We start from the raw sequence: 27,536 nt of genomic DNA on the forward strand, positions 1-27,536 counted from the left end.
TAGTCACCTGAAAAGGTTCTCACATCACAGGTGTTCTGTCAGGGGTAATAAGTGGGATTTCTTGCCCTATAGATGAGGTTGGGACCATCAGTTGTGCAGGAGTCAGGTGGATACACGGCTGATCGTCCTACTGAATAGACTGGTAGAATCTGTATTATGGCTAGAAAAAAAGCAGCTAAGCAATGAAAAACGAGCGGCCATCATTACTATAAGAAATAAAGGTCAGTCAGTCCAAAAAATTGGGAAAACTTTAAAATTGTCCCCAAGTGCAAAACCTGCATAAACCATCAAGTGCTACAAAGAAACTGGCTCAGATGAGGAGCGCCCCAGGAAAGGAAGACCAAGAGCCACCTCTGCTGCGGAGCATAAGAGCCACCTCTGCTGCGGAGCATAAGAGCCACCTCTGCTGCGGAGCATAAGAGTCACCTCTGCTGCGGAGCATAAGAGTCACCTCTGCTGCGGAGCATAAGAGTCACCTCTGCTGCGGAGCATAAGAGTCACCTCTGCTGCGGAGCATAAGAGTCACCTCTGCTGCGGAGGACAAGAGTCACCTCTGCTCTGGAGGATAAGAGTCACCTCTGCTGCGGGGGGACAAGAGTCACCTCTGCTGCCGAGGACAAGAGTCACCTCTGCTGTGGCGGATAAGAGTCACCTCTGCTCTGGAGGATAAGAGTCACCTCTGCTGCGGCGGATAAGAGTCACCTCTGCTGCGGCGGATAAGAGTCACCTCTGCTGCGGAGGATAAGAGTCACCTCTGCTGCGGAGCATAAGAGTCACCTCTGCTGCGGAGCATAAGAGTCACCTCTGCTGTGGCGGATAAGAGTCACCTCTGCTCTGGAGGATAAGAGTCACCTCTGCTGCGGCGGATAAGAGTCACCTCTGCTGCGGAGGATAAGAGTCACCTCTGCTGAGGAGCATAAGAGTCACCTCTGCTGCGGAGCATAAGAGTCACCTCTGCTGCGGAGGACAAGAGTCACCTCTGCTCTGGAGGATAAGAGTCACCTCTGCTGCCGAGGACAAGAGTCACCTCTGCTGTGGCGGATAAGAGTCACCTCTGCTCTGGAGGATAAGAGTCACCTCTGCTGCGACGGATAAGAGTCACCTCTGCTGCGGAGGATAAGAGTCACCTCTGCTGCGGAGCATAAGAGTCACCTCTGCTGCGGAGCATAAGAGTCACCTCTGCTCTGGAGGATAAGAGTCACCTCTGCTGCGGCGGATAAGAGTCACCTCTGCTGCGGAGGATAAGAGTCACCTCTTCTGCAGAGGATAAGAGTCACCTCTCCTGCGGAGGATAAGTTAATCCGAGTCACCAGCCTCAGAAATCGCAGGTAACAGCAGCTCAGATTAGAGAGCAGGTCACTGCCGCACAGAGGTCTCGCAGCAGAAACATCTCTACAACATCTGGTAAGAGGAGACTGTGCGCAGCAGCTTCATGGTAACATCACTGCTAGGAAACCACTGCTAAGGACCAGCACCAGAGACTCAAGGAATGGACCTTACACCAGGGGAATCTGGGCTTTGGTCGGATGAGACCAAATTTGAGATCTTTGGTTCCAACCACCGCAGAGAAGGTGAAGGAATGGACTCTACAGGCCTGGTCCCACCATGATGGCTGGAGGAGGAGGTGTGATGGGGCTTTACTGCTGACACTGTTGGGGATTTATTCAAAATTCAAGGTATACTGGACCCGCATGGTTACCTCAGAATTTTGCCGCTGCTGCCATTCCATCCGATTTGCCTTTATCATCCGGTTGGACCATCATTTATTTTTCAAAATAAATGAAACTCACCCAAACTCACCGCCAGGCTGTGTAAGGGCTATGTGACCAAGAAGGAAACTGATGGGGGGCTATGCCAGATGATCCGGCCTCCACAGTCACCAGACCTGAACCCAATCGAGATGGTTTAGGGTGAACTGGACTTCAGAGTGAAGGCGAAAGGGCCAACAAGTGCTGAGCATCTCTGGAAACTCCTTCAAGACTGTTGGAAAACCATTTCAGGTGACTACCTCTTGTATCTCATCAAGAGAAGCCAAGATTGTGCAGAGCAGTGATCACAGCAGAAGGAACCTAGAATATAAGACAGATTTTCAGTTGTTTCACACTTTTTAAGTATATAATTCCACGTTTGAATGAGAAGGTTTGTCCAAACTTTTGGTCTGAACTGTATACACAAACCATTTATATACTTACACATACAGTTCATGCGCTCACATCTATGCACATATATACAAACGGTATATAACGGTGCAACTCCTCCATTCTTATTGTGTCAGGCCTATGCCAGAGGCCCCTGACACTGCGGGCCCCATAGCAGCTGTTATGGCTGTTATCGCTGTTGTTACGCTTCTGACTCCGCCCCTGTGTGAATTCTTAGCTGTTCTACAAGACGTTTCATTTCTTGCTTCAGTGCCTTCTCCTCAATCTTCCGGTTCAGGACTAAACTTTATTAAAACATGTTGACCATGAACATTTCTACTCTCGCGCATGGCTTTTCTCATGTTGTAGAAGACTCCATTTCTTGATATAAGATTTTTCACACTGTGAACAAGAAAATGGCCTCTCCCCCGTGTGAGTTCTGATATGTTCGAAAAGATGTGATTTCTGAGAAAAACGTTTCCCGCACTCTGAGCATGAAAACTTTTTCCCCTCTTTATGGAGTCTTACGTGTCGTAGCAGATTTGACTTATGACTAAAGCATTTCCCACATTCGGGACATGAAAATGGATTTTCTTCTCTGTGGAGAATTATATGTCCTTCAAGATGTGATGCCCGACTAAAACCCTTCCCACATTCAGGACATGGATATGGCTTCTCCCTTGTGTGAGTTCTCTGATGCCTCTTAAGACCAGCTTTATAGATAAAACTGTCCCCACATTCTGAGCATATAAATGGTTTCTCTCCTGTGTGAGTTCTCTGATGCCTCCTAAGAGAAGTTTTATAGATAAAACTGTCCCCACATTCTGAGCATAGGAATGGTTTCTCTCCTGTGTGAATTTTGACATGGCCCTCAAGATGATTTTTCTGATTAAAACCTTTGCCGCACTCAGGGCATGAAAATGGCTTCTCCCCTGTGTGAGTTCTCTGATGTTTCTGAAAAGAAGATTCACTTATAAAGCTTTTCCCACAATCTGAGCAAATGAATGTAGTTTCCTCCTTGTGAAGCCGTAGATGACCCTCAAGATGCCATTTCAGACTAAAACTTTTCCCACATTCGGGACATGAATATGGCTTCTCCTTCGTGTGTATTAACTGATGTCTCTCCACAGACGCTTTATGCGTGAAGCTTTTCCCACATTTCGCACATGAATATGGCTTCTCCTCTGTGTGAATTCTTAGATGTCCTACAAGATGTGATTTCTGATTAAAACATTTCCCACATTCAGGACATGAAAATGGCTTCTCGCCCGTGTGAATTCTCTGATGTACCTTTAAAGAGTTTTTTTGGGTAAACGTTTTCCCACATTCGGAGCATACATTATTTTTTTCTCCTTCCTGACTCTTCGGATATCTAATAACATTACATTTTGTCATGAAGGATCTTCTGGATTCTGAATGAGAATTCGTTCTAATATGTTCCTCATGTGACAATTTTTCCCGCCCTTTTTGTCCGGTTTGGTGATTTCCACTCAGTGAGTGACTGGATGAAGGCTCCTGGTCACCGGTGGTGTCTGTGGATGGATCTCTGCTGTGAGGAACATCAGGAGAACTATACGGTGTGGAGATGTTATCTCGGATCTCATGACAGAGAGGAAACAGGAGATGTTCACTGAAAACTCGAATCATCTCATCTTTGCCTAGAAAAACGAACCATAAGTTTTCTGTGAGAAAGTTGTCGTTTCTGATTCACCGTCCATAAGACACAAGAAAACAGTAAAGTAAATGACAATGAAAGAACATAAAAACATGACAAGTGTCTGTCAACTATTTGCCTGCAGAAGTCCTGGAATCCGTCGAAGAAATCACAAATGTAACTGTTATTAAAGGGATTTTCCTCCCACGAAGACAAGTTTCTTTTATGTACTCAGGATAACAAAATAACACGTTCTGTAATTCACTGTTATTAACAAAAATCCAGCATTTCACAGATATAAGTCCCACCTGTCTGTATCAGTCCTGGTGTACACAATTTTCGTTGCCCCTAGATCTGTCGGGGAAGCCAACTTGGATTTCTGTGTGACGGCCGTGGAGCTGAGCTTCTCTCTCTCTCTGTAGCCCCTCCCCCTGCACTTTAGTCCCGCCCATGCAGAGCAGGACATACACTGACTTCATACACACATACACTGACTTCCTGCCGGCAGCGGCATGGGGAGGACTACAAGCTACACACAGATAAGTTATTTGTCTGGGGAGGCACAGCAGATCTAGTGTGTTGTGGAATAGCAGAGATGTATGACATTGTGTGTAATATGCATCTCATGGATCTCACCAACTCTGATCTGTCTCATCTCTCTCTTTCTATGGGTCAGATACTAGTACAATGTTCAGAAGGTAAATGAAATGATATGTATATAAACCTTGTACCCTGATAATCTAAGCACATTGTCAACACACAGCATCTCGTAGCACAGAGTGATCATGAAGTGTCTGCTCAGAGAGTCCCCGCTCACACTCTGGAATCATCACTGAGTGATAGGAGCTAAAACAGCAATAAAATTGTGAAGTAAAGGGTTAAAAGTTATCTTTATTGTGATAACATCACTAGGGGGTTGAGATTTGAGAATTTTCTTTCATGGGAAAACCCTTTTAAAGGGGTTCTCCAGTGATACACATAAATTGCTGATTGGTGGGGGTCTCAGTGATGGAATCCCCATGGATCAAGAGAATGGGGGTCCGTTGTACCTCCGTTGTAGGTCTAGATGAATGTCTGTGGACTATTCATCTCTATGGTGCTTATGGAGATTGCAGGTTATGGAGCTAAGCTATCTCTGTCAGTGCCATAGAGATGAATGGAGTAGATGGGGTACAACGGACCCCCATTCTCATGATCTGTCTGGGTCCCATCACTGAGACCCCCACCGATCAGCAAGTTAGCCCCTATCCTGTGTATAGAGTAACTTGTATGTCACTGGAGAACCCCTTTTAAGTATCAGTCACCTCAAATTCTGATATAACACATGCCTCTTACCCTCCAATGACTCCGATATGGATTGTCCAGGTCCTTCCCTCATTCCATCACGATTTTCCTGTAATAATGTCATAGTAAAGGCTTGAAGGTTGTATCTGTTCTGTATACATAATATTCTCTATATACTGTATATAGTCTGATGGAAGCGCTCACAGAACTAGAACCTAATAACTATTTCTCTATATACTAATAAACTCTCACATATACAGCGGGAAATGTCCAATGCTAATGTTCCTTCTATCCAGCAATATGTCCCCCCCCATTCCCCGGTACCAGAGCTGGGTGGTCCCAGCCTTCCACAAGGCTAACTATCTGATGATTAAGAGAGCCTACAACACTCGAAATGCGTAGGCTTCATTCCTGCTGCTCTATATGGCAATGCCATGAATGCTACTATTATTTAATCATACGAATAAAGATTAGAAAACAGAAGACATCGAGTGCCGGAGGGAATTGTATTTCTTTGATTCAAGGTTATCTGTACTGGCTGGAGACATTTACTAGAAAGCTTCATTACACCCGTCTATAGAGGAGTCACAGATCTCAGCTTCTCCTACCTGATGATCGGGGGGGACCTCCTGCTTTATTCCTGGCCAGTCCTGGGAATCTGGAGGACGGGGACATCTCTCTGGTGGATCTCTCCTACTGGATCCATCTATAGGACATAACACAGTGACTGATACATTGTCTACATGTGATGAGCAGATGATGGGGGGATCTCGCTGACTCTCCTCTACAATCAGGGAAGGTCTCCTCTTACCTGGTGATGTGAGGGGCTGGGGGTCCTCCATCATGACCTCCTTGTACAGGTCCTTGTGTCCTTCTACATACTCCCACTCCTCCATGGAGAAATAGACAGCCACATCCTGACATCTTATAGGAACCTGACACACACAATGACACAGTCATCCCCCGGAGCCCTCCCTTGTGTTATTATATCATGTCCCAGCATTCCCGGCAGCGCTCACCTCTCCGCTCAGCAGCTCAGTGATCCTGGAGGTAAGTTCTAGGATCTTCTGCTCATGTATCAGTGAATGAGGTGGAGGCTGGGTGATGGGGCTCTGGGTCCATCCTCCTGATACACGGGGGGTCACACACTCACCAGACGACTTCTTCACTACTGTGTAATCCTGTGTATGGGGAGACACTGATCACTACATAGATCCTAAGAATCCTTCACCTCTCCAGTCATTTCCCTGTTGTATTCCTAGAGATAAGAGCCGTGTCCTGGGAGACTCTCACCTCTCCAGTTATCCAGTAGATGATCTCTAGGGTGAGGTCCAGGATCCGGGCAGCCGTGGTTCTGTCCTGCTCCATCCCTGCTGGGTCACTGATGGGAAAGTCCATAGTTTTTTCAGAAAAGTTCTATCTAAGGAAGAACAAGGACATACAGGCTGCTCTCAGACAGCTTGGTATTGGCCCTAACTTCCTGGGCAAAATAGTGGCCCCATACTCGACGCCCTCAGCCTGGGTTCAAATTAATGGCACTTTATCAAACATGTTACAAATTTTGTACGGTACCAGACCAGGGTGCCCGTTGTCCCCCTTACTGTACACCATTGTAATGGAACATTTAGTAGTGGCAATAAGAAAAAACCTAAATATATAAACGTTATCCTAGTTATTGACTCACGCTGTAAAATCTCACTATACACGGACGACCTATTAGTTTATGTCTCACAGCCCATGATCACGCTTCCTTCGCTGCTCCGTCAGTTCGACCAACATAGTCACCAGAGCAATTTCAAAATTAATTACACAAAAACTGAAGCACTTCACATTTATTTGCCCCAAACCAAAATACTCCGTACTGCAGAACATTTTCCCTTCCGATGGTGTACAGGTTCCCTAAAATATATGGGCCTTCATTTGTTCTCTCAATTACATCCCGCTCAAAGACCTTATTGCCTACGATAAAAAATGAATGTCCTGGTTCGGACACATGAAAGTCCTCAAAATGGCCACTTATCATCCCACCCACTTCCTTCCTTAAAAAACTCAGGACTGTAATGTTGAGGTTCGTGTGGGGAACTTCTAGAGCTGGAAAGTGCTGACTCGACCCAAGTCTATGGGTGGGGCAAGTCTATCACTGGACCACGGTGCTCCAACGTTTCCTAGATTGGATTCACCATACAACCTCGAAATAGTAGGTAGCACTGGAGCAACATTCCACCTCTCTTCCCAAAGGGGAATCGACACAAACTTTTGACTGTGACGCTCTCCTTCCACACAGCGCACTGATACTGTAGCAGAGACTGCTCCGCATAGGCCTTCTCTCACGCATTCTGGGTCCTCTCACTCCTGTATTGCGTTACCCCCTTTTTCCACCTGGCCTTGATAGGGATCAATTCCAAGGCTGGCAACAGATGATCGGATGGCCCCCGTTTCCAGTCTATATTATCCAATGGAACCCTACCAACTTTCTTGGAGCTCACCTCCCAACACCCAGAAGCTAGATTGTCGTGGTTAGAGGACTCTCAACTACGCTCATTCTTACACACACATAGAGGCCGGACAAGCTTCTCTGCATCCCCCACAGCCTTCGAAGGCTTATACGATCCTCACACACAGCCAACACACATCATCTCGCAGATCTATACTATCCTACAGGGTGAGCTACACCCGGATGACCTTGGATTGGTGTGCAAATGGGAACAGAAACTGGACATAGACCTTTCCAACACAAGAGAAACAAAGGTTGTACAGGTGCTCCCCTACTTAAGGACACCCGACTTACAGGACAACTGCCTGTACATCTTTACCCATGAGCTCTCCTCTGCTTGTGCAGCCCAGGAGAAAAATGATAAAATCCTGTCCAGGTGGTATCCTGAACTTGTAGTCCTAAACTTGTTCTACACTGAGGTCCCCAATACATGTTGGCACTGTGGAAATTGTTACATGTGTGTTGGGACTGCGACAGCCTCTGACCATTCTGGGTCAAAGTATTCCCCACATATGGACGTGTCTCAGGCCGCCCTATTGCCGCATCAGTTGTCGGTTCTCCCGGGTAGTATTGGCTCACAGATAAAGAGTCTCCTTTATTTTTTCTCACCGCTACCTGCGCAGTCATCCCGCGTCACTGGAGTCCCCGGTGTCCCCTCCATATGTCGAGTGGGTACAAGAAGTCATGAATATCTATAGGATGGAAAAACTCACGGCTGAGGAAAACCTGACCACTGAGAAAAATACCCGTATATGGCAGCCGCGGCTCCTCTTTAAAGATTCCCCAGCTTACAACGAGCTTTTTGAGTAAACCCCTTACCAAATTACCAATACCACCCCCTCCTTCCCCTCATGTGTTCTTTTCCCCTCCTAGTTTTCCTTTATTTCTATCATTTCCTTCTGTTTGACTCTCTGTTCTTCTAAAAACTTATACAGGCAGTCCCCAGGTTACATACAAGATAGGGTCTGGAGGTTTGTTCTTAAGTTGAATTGGTATGTAAGTCGAAACTGTATATTTTATAATGGAAGTTCTAGACAATTTTTTTTCTTTTGCCCCAGTGACAATTGGAGTTTCAAAATTTTTGGTGTAATTGGACCAAGAATTATCAATAAAGCTTCATTACAGACACCTTACAGCTGATCAGTGCAGCCTGGGACTATAGTAACATCCAGACAGGTCACCAGAGGTCACAGTGGGCAGAGGGGTCCGTCTGTAACTATGGGTTGTCTGTAAGTCGGGTGTCCTTAAGTAGGGGACCGCCTGTAGTTCCGTTTGTTAGAGGAGATTGTGTTCCCTCCCATGAATACACAGTTACTAACAATTCTGAAGGTCACCCTGCCCTGCCCACACAGAGCCTAACTCCTTTCAATAAGTTTAGCTCGTTACATATCACGTATACGATGGGGCTCATTTACCCCCCTGAGGAAGTCGTTTTTATACGACGAAACGCATGGGAAGCCGGTTGCCCCTGTCCACCTGTGCCTTCTCTGTCTGCATGTCGGTCCGCTATCGGAGTCATACTGGTTGCATCTACTTTTTCCTTCCTCTGCATATGCTTCATTGCTTTTGTCATGCTTACCCTGCAGCATCACTGATTGACTTTTGATAGGCTTTGAGGTTGGAACAATCTACTCCATATGTTTATATCTCTGGGGGACCTCATTTACCTTTGCATTACAGTATTGACTAGGTGATTGTTTACTCTGTGGTCGAGCAGTCGGGGAAGGCCTTGTATCACTAACTAAGTGTTGGACAGGGGGTTGTTTACAGTTCGCCAAACGGGGTGACTGTATGAATTTATGTTCCTTATATACTCGAGTATAAGCCTAGTTTTTCAGCACAAAAATATGTGCTGAAAACCCAAACTCGGCTTATACTCGAGTAAACAAAATATAGGTTTTACCAGGCTTTTGTGGTAAAATTAGGGGCCTCGGCTTATACTTGGGTTGGCTTATACTCGAGTATATGTAATAAACTTGGATATACCTTTTTGCACTTTAATGTGCCTATGAATGCATTCTTTTCATGTGGTGCTCTAAACCTGCTGGAACTTGGGCGCACAATGTTAGTGAATTGTGCCGGACCCGAATCCTCGTCGGACAACACATCGCCGGATCGCGATGGGACCGGGTAAGTAAATGTGCCCCATTGTCTTACTCACATCCGGAGCGATTGGAGCCTCCACAAACATTTTACATTGTGTTTGTTCATTACGTTCTATGTTCATATCCAGATGTCATGAAACCAACTGTGCAAAGGAGATCCTGCGTAATCCATACCGCGCGTAATCTGCAACTCTGTATGAAGTTATGGCTTGACTTTCTTCACCGCTGCTCTATACATTCTCTATGGCACCACCAAGTATCAGACTGACAAATCACTACTCACACTAAGAAATGGACACTTTGCTTGTGGCTGAAATCTCATTAAGAAACTAGAATACACTGTAACCTTTGTGACTTTCTCGAGACCACTGGACACACATGTCGGTCCATGAATTACTCTGTGAATTTCCTGGATCAGTTAGAATTGATATTTAAACAGTCCTCCTCATCATGCTGTTCACATTTTGACATTAAGAATTCGAGATGACATGAGCCGGGGAGCATCTGCACTCGATGAGGTACCAGTCGGTCTCAGGGCTGTTCACTGATGAAAGACGATTCACACTGAGCAAAAATTAGGTAAACCAATGATGCTGGAGGCATCGAGGAGATCGCTGTGCATCAGCCATGTTGTCACTAGAGGAGCCATTGTGGGTTGTGGGGTCACAGTGTTGAGTGATGTGTCTGGTCAATATAGACCTGCTCTGCACATTGTGAGTGGTACGGGGGGGAAGCCCATACTATTGGAATAGATTCATTCATTAAGTGATTGAAAAACACTGAATTTAATCATCATTGAAGCCTCATCAGTGAAGTCCTGCTGGAAACTTATGGGATCATCAGGTTTGTCATGTGGAGGCCGATAACTCGGTAACCCAGGACCTCAATGACCCAGAAAGAGAGTAATGTCACGCCTCAGCAGGCAATTAGTAACGTGTGAAAAGCAAGAGATGTCACCTGCAAGCTGAACCCCACATGACAAGTTATTGAGACATTGGGGCTCATTTACTAAGGAACCGCGTATCGCGATTCCGTCGGGTTTCCCGAATAGTTCCTTTTTGAGGAGAATTGCCTCCGGGGTTTTTGGCGTACTCGATCGGATTGTGGCGCATCAGCGCCGGCTTGCATGCGACAGAAATGGGGGGGGCGTGGCCTTTAGACAACCCGACGGATTTGGACAAACCGCGGAATTTAGAAACAAAAATTGTGTCGCAAGATCATGCACTTACATGCACCGGGAAGAAGAAGGTGAACTCCGGCGGACCTCAGCGCAGAAGCGAACCATGCAGGAAATTGGACGCATGACTTTAGTGAATCGCAGCAGCCCCGAATCCTCATCGACAACGCAACGCGGGATCGCGACAGGACCGGGTAAGTAAATCTGCCCCATTGAGATTTTATATCCAGTGCTGGTTATGGAGCCAGTGACATGTGTGCGGTGTTATATCCAGTGCTGGTTATGGAGCCAGTGACATGTGTGCGGTGTTATATCCAGTGCTGGTTATGGAGCCAGTGACATGTGTGTGGTGTTATATCCAGTGCTGGTTATGGAGCCAGTGACATGTGTGTGGTGTTATATCCAGTGCTGGTTATGGAGCCAGTGACATGTGTGCGGTGTTATATCCAGTGCTGGTTATGGAGCCAGTGAGGTGTGTGGTGTTATATCCAGTGCTGGTTATGGAGCCAGTGACATGTGTGCGGTGTTATATCCAGTGCTGGTTATGGAGCCAGTGACATGTGTGCAGTGTTATATCCAGTGCTGGTTATGGAGCCAGTGACATGTGTGCGGTGTTATATCCAGTGCTGGTTATGGAGCCAGTGACATGTGTGCAGTGTTATATCCAGTGCTGGTTATGGAGCCAGTGACATGTGTGCGGTGTTATATCCAGTGCTGGTTATGGAGCCAGTGACATGTGTGCGGTGTTATATCCAGTGCTGGTTATGGAGCCAGTGACGTGTGTGGTGTTATATCCAGTGCTGGTTATGGAGCCAGTGACATGTGTGCGGTGTTATATCCAGTGCTGGTTATGGAGCCAGTGACATGTGTGCGGTGTTATATCCAGTGCTGGTTATGGAGCCAGTGACATGTGTGTGGTGTTATATCCAGTGCTGGTTATGGAGCCAGTGACATGTGTGTGGTGTTATATCCAGTGCTGGTTATGGAGCCAGTGGCATGTGTGCGGTGTTATATCCAGTGCTGGTTATGGAGCCAGTGACATGTGTGCGGTGTTATATCCAGTGCTGGTTATGGAGCCAGTGAGGTGTGTGGTGTTATATCCAGTGCTGGTTATGGAGCCAGTGACATGTGTGCGGTGTTATATCCAGTTCTGGTTATGGAGCCAGTGACATGTGTGCGGTGTTATATCCAGTGCTGGTTATGGAGCCAGTGACATGTGTGCAGTGTTATATCCAGTGCTGGTTATGGAGCCAGTGACATGTGTGCGGTGTTATATCCAGTGCTGGTTATGGAGCCAGTGACATGTGTGCGGTGTTATATCCAGTGCTGGTTATGGAGCCAGTGACGTGTGTGGTGTTATATCCAGTGCTGGTTATGGAGCCAGTGACATGTGTGCGGTGTTATATCCAGTGCTGGTTATGGAGCCAGTGACATGTGTGCGGTGTTATATCCAGTGCTGGTTATGGAGCCAGTGACATGTGTGTGGTGTTATATCCAGTGCTGGTTATGGAGCCAGTGACATGTGTGTGGTGTTATATCCAGTGCTGGTTATGGAGCCAGTGGCATGTGTGCGGTGTTATATCCAGTGTTGGTTATGGAGCCAGTGACATGTGTGCGGTGTTATGTCCAGTGCTGGTTATGGAGCCAGTGACATGTGTGCGGTGTTATATCCAGTGCTGGTTATGGAGCCAGTGACATGTGTGCGGTGTTATATCCAGTGCTGGTTATGGAGCCAGTGACATGTGTGCGGTGTTATATCCAGTGCTGGTTATGGAGCCAGTGACGTGTGCAGTGTTATATCCAGTGCTGGTTATGGAGCCAGTGACATGTGTGCGGTGTTATATCCAGTGCTGGTTATGGAGCCAGTGACGTGTGCGGTGTTATATCCAGTGCTGGTTAAGGCAGACTCCCACTGTGGAGAAATATCTCCTGACCCGGGTCCCATGATTAGACTTCCACCGCTCCCCAGACTTTTCCACATGGACTGTCTCATATTCTGTGCCTATTTCTCTATATTGTAAGATTTTCAGTGTAATCAGTATGTGTTATGAATCAATAAAGTTTGTATGATTTAAAAAAAACCACTTCACGAGGTACCGGGGATCCATCTTCTTTTACAGTTATTGAGGGAGATTTATCATAAAGTTTCTGAGGTAAAACTGTTCCAGTTGCCCATGGAAACCAATCAGAGCTCAGCTTTCATTTTATAATCATTTGTGGGGAAATGAAAGCTGAGCTCTGATTGGTTTCCATGGGCAACTAGAACAGTTCTGCTCCAAGAGACATGATAAATCTCCCCCAAAGTGTCTTTGAAGACTTTTGGATGACGAGACTAATAAAGTTACAAAGTGGAATTAACTGATACGGTTCTGAATCCCAATATTAAAAGGGTTTTTAACATTTCCCCCCCAGATCCACAGGATAAGAGTATAATGGGGGAGATTTATCAGTGTGTGAGAGTAGAACTGTTCATGGAAACCAATCACAGCTCAGCTTTCATTATCCCACAGCAGTTTATAAAATGAAAGCTGAGCTCTGATTGGTTGGAGCAGATTTCCTCTCAGACACTGCCGGTAAATCTCCCCCTGTGTGTATGATCACACTGGGTCTAAAAGGTTGGACTGGTTTCAGCCGTCCTGTAAGTCCCATCGATATCGGTTAAATAAATCTCCGGCCTGTGACCCATTAAGTTCTAGAAACTTCAAAAATCCACAGTAATAGAGCCCACGCACCCGAACCATCACTGACCTGCACAGAACCGCCCAGTTGCTACAGGACCTGCGGTGATGTCATAGTCATGTGCTCCTCCCCTTCTGTGACTGATCACATGACCATGACATCATCACAGGTCCTGTAGTCACTAGTATATAAGACGCACAGATCAGTCGCTGTGACTAGAGGACGAGCTCCTGATGTAATGTAACGTAAGACGGGTCATCCCCATATCCAGCTCCTCTAGGGGTCATTTCCCTCTGAAGTTTCATCTGCTCTATACTACGGCCTATCCAATAGTGATCCTGTGCTGCCACCTACTGCCCAAAAGGAGCGGTTACATCTGTATTACATCCTGCCTACCACTAAGGAGTTAATGTGCTTATTATTTATGTTACGTCTGAAATTAATGTAACTTTTCTGAGGTAGACAAGGCTGTGATTGGTGGAAAGTCTCAGAATATTCCAGAACTGTCTAGACAGAGCAAGTCTATACATTCAGTCTCCGTCTAGGGCTCACGGTCAGTCTCCTTCTTGAGATCCCCTCAGGGAGATACAGCTCCGGCCTGCCTGATGTAGAAGCAGCAGAGCCAACCTGGCTCCTATTTCCAGCCTATTTACTTCTATATCCAGGCTGAGGTATTATTCATTTCTTGCTCCACCATGGAAGCATTGCCACAGGCCAAACCCATCCACATCCTTGTGTGTGCCTGCAGGAAGGGCCATTTACAGCGTATTGCTTGTTGATGTCTGGACCGTAACATTAAGGAGACTGTAAGTTATTATTTATTCAAGATTCCCGTTGTGATACCCGGTCTGCCGCTAACATCACTGGGGTGGCACGGTGGCTGAGTGAGTAGCACTTCTGCCTTGCAGCGCTGGGGTCCTGGGTCCGAATTCCCACCCAGGTCAACATCTGCAAAGAGTTTGTATGTTCTCTCCGTGTTTGCAGGGGTTTCCTCCAGGTCCTCCAGTTTCCTCCCACACTCCAAAACATACTGGTAGGTTGTTTAGATTGTGAGCCTCATGGGGACAGGGACCAATTTGGCAAACTCTGTGCAGTGCTGCGTAATCTGTGTGCTCTATATACATAAAGAATTATTATTATTATACATCACAGACCTCCACTTCACCATCTGCCTGAGAATCCATTACCACACACTGGGAGTGCCTGTTCCTCTACATATTAAAAAAATATACTGTGATTCCTTCTAAACCACAATGGTAGAAAAGATATGTCATACTCCACCTGAGGGGGCTGTTCATTTAGTCATTAAAAACATTGAGAACAGGACCCCTTACGAATAAAGGTCTACTGGACCCTATCTTTCTTCTAGAATGGGGCTGTGGTTGGACTAACTATGGACTCTTTATGGATTTCTTCTTGGATAATGATTAATATTCGCTTCTATAGCCGGGTAACGGCAAAGAGGAGGTGTTTAACAATACAGTATTTTTCGGACTATAAGGCGCACCATCAATAAATGCCTGCTAAAACGTCTAGGTTCATAGGCGCACCTGATTATAAGGATGAATGACCAGCAGGTGGCAGACCTGTGCACAATTCATGGCAGCTGTTGTCTGTAAGTACGGTTCATATATAGGGCGCACCGGATTATAAGGCACACCTGATTACAAGGATGAATGACCAGCAGGTGGCAGACCTGTGCACAGTACAAGGCAGCTGTTGTCTGTAAGTATGGTTCATATATAAGGCACACCTTTGATTTCTGAGAAAATCTAAGGATTTTTTGTGCGCCTTATAGTCCGAAAAATACGGTAATTGTGTATAGACGACTGTGATTAAGTATTATATGCACGTAGTTTATTGGAAACTTTAATAAAGTCATTGAATACAGCCGATCGTGAGGGATTTCAGCAGGACTGATCACTATTTTTGACGTATTCGGTGATTCTCACGGATGCATCCTGAGCCGTTGTTTTCACAGTGGGTTGTATTTTTCACTGATCTGTTCGTGGAAAAATTTTTGAAACCCGTCAATTTTTTTTCATGTATGCGGATCACGGAAGGCAATAGATGTCTATGGCTCCCCAAAAATAAACACAAAAACTGATGGCAGGTCTGTTTTTTCCACTGATGAGGCTGAGAAATCGGGTTTTGTGTTTTCTAACCAAATGTTAAACCTTCAGGGTTTTAATTTGGGGACGCAGAGACAAAACCGAGACAACACGCAAAAGACGTGCAACATACACGCCAATGCGAATCTGCCCTTAGATGGTCTGTAAAACCCGTCCAGATTGGCGAATTTAGCTGAATATATTGCATGGGGTGTGTGTGGAGATCACTTTGTTCATTTTGCTTTCCTTAATTACCGTATATACACTCGAGTATAAGCCGACCCAAGTATAAGCCGAGGTACCTAATTTTACCACAAAAACCTGGTAAAACCTTTTATTTATTTTTTTACTCGAGTATAAGCCGAGTTTGGGGTTTCTGCACATTTTTTTGTGCTGAAAAACTAGGCTTATACTCGAGTATATATGGTCAAGGCGTACCTTTGGTCAAGGTGCTAAGAAGTTTATTGAGTTGGATAACAATTGTGTATTACAATCATAATTTTGTGCGCCCAGGCACGACATAGATTCTCCGTGGACTCTTGGGTGCATCAGTCCATGACACCAGTCCTCAAGGGGATTTATTATTCATCATATTAGGCAATAGGTACATTATACAATTTAAGCAGGAAAATGGCTTCTCCCCCGTGTGAATTCTCTGGTTTTCAACAAGTCTCCATTTCTGGCCATGACCATTGCCAACATTCTGAACGTGAAGCTTTTCCTCTGTGTAAGTTCTTAGGCAGCAGCATGCACACGAACACTTGCTGGACAGGCCGTAGCCGGACGGGCATATGTTCGGAGCCATGGAGAGGAGGAGGGGTGACCCCCTCCCCTCTCCATAATAATGCAAGGCTTACGGGCCATGTTCTATCTTTTTCCCGTGTACAGAGTGGTACGGTGCCGCTCCGTGTGGCCATTGCAGTCTTATTCTTAGGCAACATGAACACGAACATTTGCCCAACATACCGTAGCCGGGCGGGCCTACGTTCGGAGCCATGGTATGGTGCCGCTCTGTACGCCCATTGCCGTCTATGGGGGGCATATGTACATCCGCAAACTTGTGGCCTTAGATATGTCCCCCATATGGTAGTGTGAATGCGGCCTTACATTTCTTGCTACAAATCTTCTTATGTGATGACTAAAACTGGCAAAACCCATCCCACACCCTGAATGGCTTCTCTCCTCTTGGTACTACTTTCTACTCCGCAACTTTTTGATTTTGTCACAAAACATCACCCACTTTCACCACGTGAAAATGACTTTTCACCATGTGCGCTCTCTGATGTTTTACAAACCCCGATTTGTGGCTAAAACTCTTCCCACATTCCGAACATGAAAAGGGCTTCTCCCCCGTGTGAATTCTCAGATGCTCCACCAGATTGGCTTTCTTACTGAAATAATTGCCGCATTCGGTGCAGTAAAACGGCTTCTTCCTCGCGTGAATTCTTTGGTGTTCCAGAAGATGTGACTGCTGATCGAAAGATCTCCCGCACTCAGGACACGAAAATGGCTTCTCCTCCGTGTGAGACTTCATGTGGTGCATAAAACTCGATTTATGAGCGAACGACTTCTTACATTGCGAGCAAGAAAATGGCTTCTCCCCCGTGTGAATTCTCTGATGTCTTACCAGACACATTTCCTGTATAAAGCATTTCCCGCATTCTGAACAGGAAAACGGCTTTTCCCCGGAGTGAATTTTCTCGTGTAGAACAAGACCCCATTTCTTGCTGAAACATTTCCCACACTGCGAACACGAAAACGGTTTCTCTCCCGTGTGACCTCGTCTATGTTCCTCTAGATTCGATTTCTGAGAAAAGCATTTGCCACATTCGGGACATGAAAACGGTTTCTCCCCTCTGTGGGTTCTTTGATGTCTCTCGACAGAAGTTCGATGTTTAAAGCTTTTGCCACATTCCGGACATGAAAATGGCTTCTCCTCGATGTGAAGAGTAACATGTCGCGCAAGATGTCCTTTCTGGCTGAAACACTTCCCGCATTCCGGGCAGGAATAGGGCTTCTCCCCCGTGTGGGTTCTCTGATGTAGCTCCACAGAAGATTTGTGTGTGAAGCATTTGCCACATTCGGAGCAGGCAAATGGTTTCTCTCCTGTGTGGGTTCTCAGATGTCCGATAAGATTAAATTTTGTCATGAACGTTTTTCCACATTCCGTACAAGAAAATGGACCTTTACTCTTGTTTAACGGGTCGTTTAGAGAAGGTTTAGATTTCTTTTTACTCTGTTTCCCATTTGGAAGTATTTCCCCCAGTCTATGGTCAGTTAGTGAGTGATTAGATGAAGGTCCCTGGTCACCGGTGGTTGGACCTCTGCTGTGAGGGACCGAGGGGACATCAGGAGATACTGAATACGATTGTGTGCTATCAATATCTTCTACTTTGGTAGATAAAATTATAGGTCCACGGAAAATTCTCCTCCTCTCATCCTCACCTGGAAGAAAAATAACATTGAAGAACTTTGCAGAAGTTTAAATTTGAAGTCAACAATAAAAGAAAAAGAAATATAAAAAAACATACAGGAAAACAAGACGATATAACATGGATCTCCCCAACCTTCAGATATGAACATGTAAGTGTCAGGGAAGGACGGAGGATAAACCCTTGAGTGAGAAATAGTCAGCACTAACATTTATATATTATATATATCTGATATTTCAGAGCACAGCCGGTCCACTACTTAAGGACACCCGACTTACAGACGACCCCTAGTTAAATACAGACCCCTGTGACCTCTGGTGACCTCTCTGGATGTTACTATAGTCCCAGACTGTAATGATCAGCTGTAAGGTGTCTGTAATGAAGCTTTATTGATAATCCTTGGTCCAATTACAGCAAAAAAATTTTGAATCTCGTCACTGGGGCAAAAAAAATTTTTGTCTGGATCTACAATTGTAAAAATATACAGTTTTGACTTACATACAAATTCAACTTAAGAACAAACCTATCTTCTATGTGACCCGGAGACTGCCTGTATTAGGATACATATATACATGAACACAGCGAAGCTTCCATATGGTCTAATAAAGAAATGTCTTATCTTTTCCCCTTTTTACCTAAAGTTACACAATTATCCTGACCTCGTAATACATGTAGAAGGTCATTTGCAGGGGTGGAGTAAGACTGCCCTAGGTCCGGGCTGTATGGATATTATAGCCCCTACAAGTCTGGAGTCACCTCCTACATCTGGTGCTAGAAGATTCTGGCGGAATGAAGGACGTGTCCCCTCTGCTGCTTTCAATTTGCAATTTCATGAACTTTTGGAGGACCTTCAAATGTCCTGAAATGGCTCTTGTTTATTGAGAGCAGGAACAGATGTACAAGGATTTCAGGGGTGAAGTCTTGAAGTCCGGAACCCCTATATATGCATCAGGAACCCCTATATAAGCCTCGGGAACCCCTATATAAGCATCGGGAACCCCTATATAAGCATCGGGAACCCCTATATAAGCATCAGGAACCCCTATATGAGCACCAGGGACCAGGGGCTTTTGAATGCAGGTGTCCACAATCTCAGGGATGCAGATTCTGCAGGAAGCCCTCGTAGCAGTGAGATAGATCTTCAGAGGAAGGGTTGTCCCAACCAGATTGAAATTTCCATTCAAACTTCGATACTAGAGTTTCCAGGTGGAAAAAAAATGTGCCTTTAAACCAGTATAGAGGCAAATGTACTCAGATGGTCTCAATGGCAGCCGAGATGTGTCCTACTGAGGAAGCTGCAGAGGCAAGTAGAGACCTATAGAAGGTAGGTACCAGAAGTGGCCGGGGTTCTTACGGCATCCAGGTCAGTCCTACCTCCCCATCAGATAATTCCAACCTCCTGATTCTGGCTTTGAAAGCCGCTTTCCCATTACACCTTATTTAATGTGCCAGAACCCCAATGGAAGCCTCTCTGGATATAAGTCTACCCGTGCCTGTAGAGGAGGCCTATAGTGGCAAGGTCTCCGTCGTAGAAACTTCCATTCCGATAGGTAGATCCGATGGTAGGTTCCACCTAATCCTATAATACTTAACCTGATCTAAACTTTATCTTACTAATATGCTCATTTTTGGAAGGAGTAGCAAGTAGCCATGAGAGCAAAAACTACTCCAAGCCCCAGTGTCCTCTGCTGTCCTACCTCGTTCCTCATCGTTGGCGCGCTCCTCATACAGTTTGCGCACAAGTTGTACTCGCACTGGATACTTTGAGCTCATCCAGTTGTTCAGTATTGCCAGTAGCCCCTTCAGTGCTGGCGACCCAGCGCATTCGCCTACTGTGGCAGCCACCTTGGGCTACTGCGCATGCACAGAGCTCGAAGAAGTCTGGGGCATAAGTATAGTTTGTACACAAGCAGAAGGAGAAGCCTTTGCTCCCATAGCGGCTACTCCACGCCCCATTAGCCTTTGCCGAAAATTTGCATGTTTCATGTTTAGGCCTTAGGATGTTACTAGGAACCTATCATCCAATCTACCCTAATAGGTAGATTCCTGATGGTAGGTTTCCTAACCTGGTCTACAACCTCTCACTTAGCCAAATCAGTTCCCTGCACTGTAATGAAGAGATGCAAAGATATAGAAACAGCCCTTTCTATAGCTGCGAGTCTGATCCTTCTGGAATAGATTAACTGGTTTGGCTTTTATGTCATCGTGTTGTTAGGCTTCCTTAAAGTCATGCTTGATGTTAAGTGGGCAGCCTAAGAGACAATGCTTTCCTTATCCCATCCTGGTAAAAATATTTGCATATTTAAATTTCCCATTAAATACAGTGCGAGTGCCTCCTAATGAAATTACAATTAATTTGTTAAGTTCGCAGGAATACGATGAAATATTATGGAACTAAATGAACCATGAAGAGTAATAATTATCAGGAAAAGGTTTTTATGAACATAAACATAGAATCATGAAAGGCTCTTACCCTCCAATGACTCCCACGTGGATTCTTCATGTCCGTCCCTTATTCCCCCACAAAATTCCTGCAACAATGTAACGTCATAGTGAAACACAGAGGATGTGGCTTATTACATCTTCCAATTACAATAGATCACATGATCACAAGGTACATGCTGATAGAGCTATGCAGGTAACCACTGCTGCGGTGTTTAAAGGGCATCTCCCACCAGGATGAAAGACTGTATGCAAATGAGGGTCAGGGGCTCCATGCTCCATTATCACCTATGCAGCCTGGAGCCCCTCAGGCTTATTTGCATACAGTATTTCATCCTGGTGGTAGATGCCCTTGAAGGACTCGTGTGTCTGCTCCCCTGGGCATCTGATTCTTTAGGATAAGCGAGACCTTCACTTAATTTACTTTCCAAGGTTATCTACACGTTAAAGGGAACCTGCCATTTAAATGAACCCATCCAAAATAAATACTTAATAATAAACTATGATTAAAAAGCGTTGCCCTTATCCCTTAATGGCTCCTTTCCATGGCTGTAATGTAAAAAAATCAGTTTGTAAACTCATATGCAAATCACCTGAGGTGTGTCCAATGATGGTAATAGGGGGTCCTGCATATTAATTTTTACTTGCATTGCCCTGACTCCTCGTTCCTGATTGGAAGGTCTCACTGCTAGGACATGCTGCTGTATGGGCCTAGTACCTAAGGACCATCTGCCAATATATATACAGCTCTGTTTACTTATTAATAGGGGTCAAATGTTTTACACAGTGTCTTGCTGGAACGTTGAGGGATGTGTTACATCATTCAGCACTTCGTGGTGATGTCATCTAAGGTCCTTTCCTTTACCCAGTAACATTTGCTAAATCTACCCCATGTATATATCTGATCACATGAAATCACAGCAGCCTCCATGGAGGATGGGGAGGAGTAGAAGTCCATGGAGGCTGCTGTGATTTCATGTGATCACATACGTACATGGGGTAGACTTTTCAAATGTTACTGGGTAAAGGACTGTAGAAGACATCACCCTGGTCATATGACATAAAGTGCTGAATGATGAGGTATATGGCATGGGGAGGAGTAGATAGGAAGGCCCGGCCAAGCAGAACACGTCCCCTCTGATGTCAGGTAAGATACCATCAAGTTAATTTTATGGAGATGTGAGGGAAACAATTTTTAGCTAAAAGAAGGGTGGTATTGAATTTATAGGGCTGTATGGGAACCTGTCATTAGCTGTATTTGTGAAAAATGTGGTGACAGGTTCCCTTTAGGTTGTAATGTTATGGTTGGTACTTCAGTTCTACTACAGACATATAGAAAAAAGTTTCAGTACATTGATGTAGAAGATTCAAAGCTCTGAATAATTTACCTGATAAACAAATGGGACCTCCTGCTTTATTCCTGGCCAGTCCTGGGAATCTGGAGGACGGGGACATCTCTCTGGTGGATCTCTCCTACTGGATCCATCTATAGGAAATAACACAGTGACTGATACATTGTCTACATGTGATGAGCAGATGATGGGGGAATCTGGCTGACTCTCCTCTACAATCAGGGAAGGTCTCCTCTTACCTGGTGATGTGAGGGGCTGGTGGTCCTCCATCATGACCTCCTTGTACAGGTCCTTGTGTCCTTCTACATACTCCCACTCCTCCATGGAGAAATAGACAGCCACATCCTGACATCTTATAGGAACCTGACACACACAATGACACAGTCATCCCCCGGACCCCTCCCTTGTGTTATTATATAATGTCCCAGCATTCCCGGCAGCGCTCACCTCTCCGCTCAGCAGCTCAGTGATCCTGGAGGTAAGTTCTAGGATCTTCTGCTCATGTATCAGTGAATGAGGTGGAGGCTGGGTGATGGGGCTCTGGGTCCATCCTCCTGATACACGGGGGGTAACACACTCACCAGACGACTTCTTCACTACTGTGTAATCCTGTGTATGGGGAGACACTGATCACTACATAGATCCTAAGAATCCTTCACCTCTCCAGTCATTTCCCTGTTGTATTCCTAGAGATAAGAGCCATGTCCTGGTGGGAGACTCTTACCCAGGGGTTCACCTGCCATGAGGCGAGTTGCGAACCTCGCCTCAGGCGGCACGCCACCTGCTGCGCGATGGGGTGGCGTTGTGCTCCCACCCGCCGCACGGCACATCACCCCACCTGCTGGTCAGCACTTCCCCATTGCCTCCAGCACAGCCGCGCGCCTGGCACATGCACCCCAGTCCATGTGCACTGCATGTGCTTCCGGCCAGCACATCTACCCTCCCGCCGGCCCGGAACATCCTCCTGCCCGTCCCAGCCCATGCGCAAATCCGCCTGCCCGCACATCTACCCACTTGTCGGCCGGCACATGCTTCTGCCCCAGCCCAAAGTGGTTCCCCCACTCCCTGTATGCCCCCCTCTGCTCCCGGCATCCGAAACCCCCTCCGCTCTGCTCCAGCTAACCCTCTTCGCCCAGCTGACCCCCTTCCCCCCGGCTCCGGCCCCCAACTGGAGGACGAGGCCGAACCTGCCAGGACCATCAAAGAAGAATAAAGTTAAGGTAACTTTATCTGTGCATGTATGTTTGTATGTATATAGATGTGTATATATACACTCACCGGCCACTTTATTAGGTGCACCTGTCCAACTGCTCGTTAACACAATTTCTAATCAGCCAATCACATGGCGGCAACTCAGTGCATTTAGGCATGTAGACATGGTCAAGACAATCTCCTGCAGTTCTCCCGAGCATCAGTATGGGGAAGAAAGGTGATTTGTGGCCTGTGAACGTGGCATGGTTGTTGGTGCCAGAAGGGCTGGTCTGAGTATTTCAGAAACTGCTGATCTACTGGGATTTTCACGCACAACCATCTGTAGGGTTTACAGAGAATGGTCCGAAAAAGAAAACACATCCAGTGAGCGGCAGTTCTGTGGGCGGAAATGCCTTGTTGATGCCAGAGGTCAGAGGAGAATGGGCAGACTGGTTCGAGCTGATAGAAAGGCAACAGTGACTCAAATCGCCACCCGTTACAACCAAGGTAGGCAGAAGAGCATCTCTGAACACACAGTACGTCCAACTCTGAGGCAGATGGGCTACAGCAGCAGAAGACCACACCGGGTGCCACTCCTTTCAGCTAAGAACAGGAAACTGAGGCTACAATTTGCACAAGCTCATCGAAATTGGACAGTAGAAGATTGGAAAAACATTGCCTGGTCTGATGAGTCTCGATTTCTGCTGCGACATTCGGATGGCAGGGTCAGAATTTGGCGTCAACAACATGAAAGCACGGATCCATCCTGCCTTGTATCAACGGGTCAGGCTGGTGGTGGTGGTGTCATGGATCCATCCTGCCTTGTATCAGCGGGTCAGGCTGGTGGTGGTGGTGTCATGGATCCATCCTGCCTTGTATAACGGGTCAGGCTGGTGGTGGTGTCATGGATCCATCCTGCCTTGTATCAGCGGCTCAGGCTGGTGGTGGTGGTGTCATGGATCCATCCTGCCTTGTATCAGCGGCTCAGGCTGGTGGTGGTGGTGTCATGGTGTCTTTGGGCCCCTTGGTACAACGCCACAGCCTACCTGAGTATTGCTGCTGACCATGTCCATCCCTTTATGAGCACAATGTACCCTGTAACATCTGATGGCTACTTTCAGCAGGATAATGCGCCATGTCATAAAGCTGGAAGCATCTCAGACTGGTTTCTTGAACATGACAATGAGGTCACTGGACACAAATGGCTCCACAGTCACCAGATCTCAATCCAATAGAGCATCTTTGGGATGTGGTGGAACGGGAGATTCGCATCATGGATGTGCAGCCGACAAATCTGCGGCAACTGTGTGATGCCATCATGTCAATATGGAGCAAAATCTCTGAGGAGCTTCCAGCACCTTGTTGTATCTATGCCACGAAGAATTGAGGCAGTTCTGAAGGCAAAAGGGGGTCCAACCCGTTACTAGCATGGTGGACCTAATAAAGTGGCCAGTGAGTGTATATATATGTATGTGAATTTTATATATATGTTTGTTTATATGTATAGTGTGTGTGTATATACTGTTTATATATGTGTATTTGCTGTATGTGTATGTATATGTATATGTAGTATTGGTGATATTTATCAGGGCTTCTGCAGTTCAAACCGAGCATCAGTATGGGGAAGAAAGGTGATTTGAGGCCTTTGAACGTGGCATGGTTGTTGGTGCCAGAAGGGCTGGTCTGAGTATTTCAGAAACTGCTGATCTACTGGGAATTTCACGCACAACCATCTCTAGGGTTTACAGAGAATGGTCCGAAAAAGAAAAAACATCCAGTGAGCGGCAGTTCTGTGGGCGGAAATGCCTTGTTGATGTCAGTGGCGTAGAAGCTCTGAAATTATTGCAAATTTTAGCTTTATACTACGCGGCGGTATGTTGTATCTATTTTCTTTGCTGTATCTGATATATTACATATATGGGGGGTAGAGGCGTCACTCTATGGCTTGCCTCCGGCAGCAGAAAGGCTTGGTTCACCCCTGCTCTCACCTCTCCAGTTATCCAGTAGATGATCTTTAGGGTGAGGTCCAGGATCCGGGCAGCCATGGTTCTGTCCTGCTCCATTCTTGGTGCATTGTTCTTCATCATGACGTCCTTGTACAGGTCCTTGTGTCCTTCTACATACTCCCACTCCTCCATGGAGAAATAGACAGCCACATCCTGACATCTTATAGGAACCTGACACACACAATGACACAGTCATCCCCCGGACCCCTCCCTTGTGTTATTATATAATGTCCCAGCATTCCCGGCAGCGCTCACCTCTCCGCTCAGCAGCTCAGTGATCCTGGAGGTAAGTTCTAGGATCTTCTGCTCATGTATCAGTGAATGAGGTGGAGGCTGGGTGATGGGGCTCTGGGGGGTCACACACTCACCAGACGACTTCTTCACTACTGTGTAATCCTGTGTATGGGGAGACACTGATCACTACATAGATCCTAAGAATCCTTCACCTCTCCAGTCATTTCCCTGTTGTATTCCTAGAGATAAGAGCCGTGTCCTGGGAGACTCTCACCTCTCCAGTTATCCAGTAGATGATCTCTAGGGTGAGGTCCAGGATCCGGGCAGCCATGGTTCTCTCCATGTCCATTCTTGGTGGGTCAATGATAGACTGAACCATCATTTCTCAAAAGAAACATTGCACCTAAGGAATGTAAGGGGAAACATGGAGGACTGAGAACAAAATCATATCCAGAAGAACCTGGAAGAAGCTGGAGATGGTTTAGCTGCAGGAGGCTCTGAGCTTCTGACGAAGGATATGGACGCATATAGAGCCATCTCTCTTTATCGTATCTGTCTGTTTCTCAGGAGAAGTAAAGAGGTAGCATTGGGCTCCCTGGTTTCCCATCAGTCCCCAGTCTATATTCGGAGCGGCCCTCTCCAGCCTCTGCTCTCCTGATACTGTATCTACAGCACGAGACCCGGCTAACCCTCAGCATATCACACAGGACCGGAACAGAGGCAACGGAAGGAGGAGATGGCTATGGGACATAGAATTCTTGTCTAGGACTACATTTTCTCGACCCCCATGTGTAGCATTCTCCGGTATGGACACTTCCTCTCTAGACTCCGCCTACCATGTCGATCCTCCTGGTATTAACCCTTATATTTCTGAGGGGAGGAGGACACTCTTGATGCCGCAGGACTTAGGTTGATCACCCTCCTGTATCTAGGGCATTGGGTTAGGACAAGAGGGGTGGAAAGTATGAAGGAAAGAGGGGCAGCTCGTAACTAGTAACACCTTAGTGTCCCCTGCACCCACCCCTCCCCCGGCTCCTGTGAGCTATAACATGGAGAAGCTGTAGCTCTTTACTACTTCCTGTTTTTTTTGTTTCTTTGTTTTATTTTTCATTTTGCTTTTTATTTTTTAGGTTTATGGAATAAAAAGCTCTTCAATGACGTCTTTAACCGCGCAATTTGACATCTTTTGGGGGGAAGGGCTGATGTTTTACAATCTTCTGATCATTTTTTATTCAAATATCTATAGATTGTGAAAAGCAACCCTGTTTATAATTTATTTATGTTTGCTATGTGCGAGGTGGGGGGTCGGTTTAAGTTTCATATGAATTTTTATATTTTTTTTAATGATTTTTTTTATCCTATCACATACAGTATATTGTGATACTTCTGTATTGGACTATATTAAATATTCATGTCTTCTCTCCAGTCTGAATGACAGATCTGAGAGCCCCCTAGAGTCCTTCATGTGTCATAACAAATGGTAATCACCTCCCCAACATCCTGATGGTACCCCCCCCCCCATGCCAAATAGGTGCCTCTTGGTGTCACATTTGATTTCTACATCTAAAGGGTTAAGAGCCGTGTACAGTTAGTGGTTGGACGTGATCCCTGGATGGCAACCCTTGTTTGAGCTGCTCCTGCAACCCTCCACGTGATAATAATAATTACATCCTATTCCACCATCACGCGGGACATGTACAAAACAAGACATTACAGAGCAATAATATATACACAACAATAGGAATAAGGGCCCTGATCACAAGAGCTGACAATCTATGAGATGGCCGCTGACAGATTGGTCGCTGTATAATTATGTTCTCATTATAAGGAGCAAGTGGATTTTCTAAATTCTCATTGGATAAGGAGCAGAACTATTTGATAAGCGATCACAAGACTATATACAACCTATATAACAGCTACACTACAGTAATACAACAACATAAAACAGACAACAACAATAAGACAACCCTGACTACAAGTCACACACGCCCAGACCAATCACTGACCTGCACAGGACCTCCTAGTAGCTCCCGGGACCTGCGGTGATTTCATGTGATCGGATACTCACACGGAGTAGATCTGGTGTAAATGTGAGTGAAGGTAGAGGACCTTAGATGACATCACACTGGTCACATGACAGGAAGTGCTGACCAGGGAGAAATCTTCACTGCTTTACTCCTCCCCTCATGTGACTGGTCACATGACTATGACATCATCAAAACTGCTACAGTCACTAG

At 46.0% G+C, this 27,536-nt stretch overlaps 2 protein-coding genes across 3 annotated transcripts in view; one reads left to right on the forward strand and one right to left on the reverse strand.

Moving 5' to 3' along the window:
• LOC140120767 (uncharacterized) lies at positions 1–27,426 on the reverse strand. Its single transcript, XM_072139711.1, has 11 exons — positions 27,306–27,426; positions 25,574–25,702; positions 25,048–25,461; positions 22,108–22,477; positions 21,905–22,002; positions 20,548–20,605; positions 16,883–18,087; positions 5,888–6,017; positions 5,685–5,782; positions 5,128–5,185; positions 1–3,796 (listed from the first exon to the last, which is right to left on the reverse strand). The coding sequence occupies exons 4-11, from the start codon at positions 22,190–22,192 to the stop codon at positions 2,475–2,477; spliced, it is 3,054 nt and encodes a 1,017-aa protein (XP_071995812.1). The 5' UTR covers positions 22,193–22,477; positions 25,048–25,461; positions 25,574–25,702; positions 27,306–27,426; the 3' UTR covers positions 1–2,474.
• Positions 1–27,536, forward strand: part of LOC140120870 (uncharacterized) — a 326,412-nt gene that overhangs the window by 206,243 nt on the left and 92,633 nt on the right. The gene's annotated exons all lie outside the window — the stretch shown is intronic.

Source organism: Engystomops pustulosus, chromosome 3 (assembly GCF_040894005.1).
Source record: "Engystomops pustulosus chromosome 3, aEngPut4.maternal, whole genome shotgun sequence".
Taxonomy (NCBI): domain Eukaryota; kingdom Metazoa; phylum Chordata; class Amphibia; order Anura; family Leptodactylidae; genus Engystomops; species Engystomops pustulosus.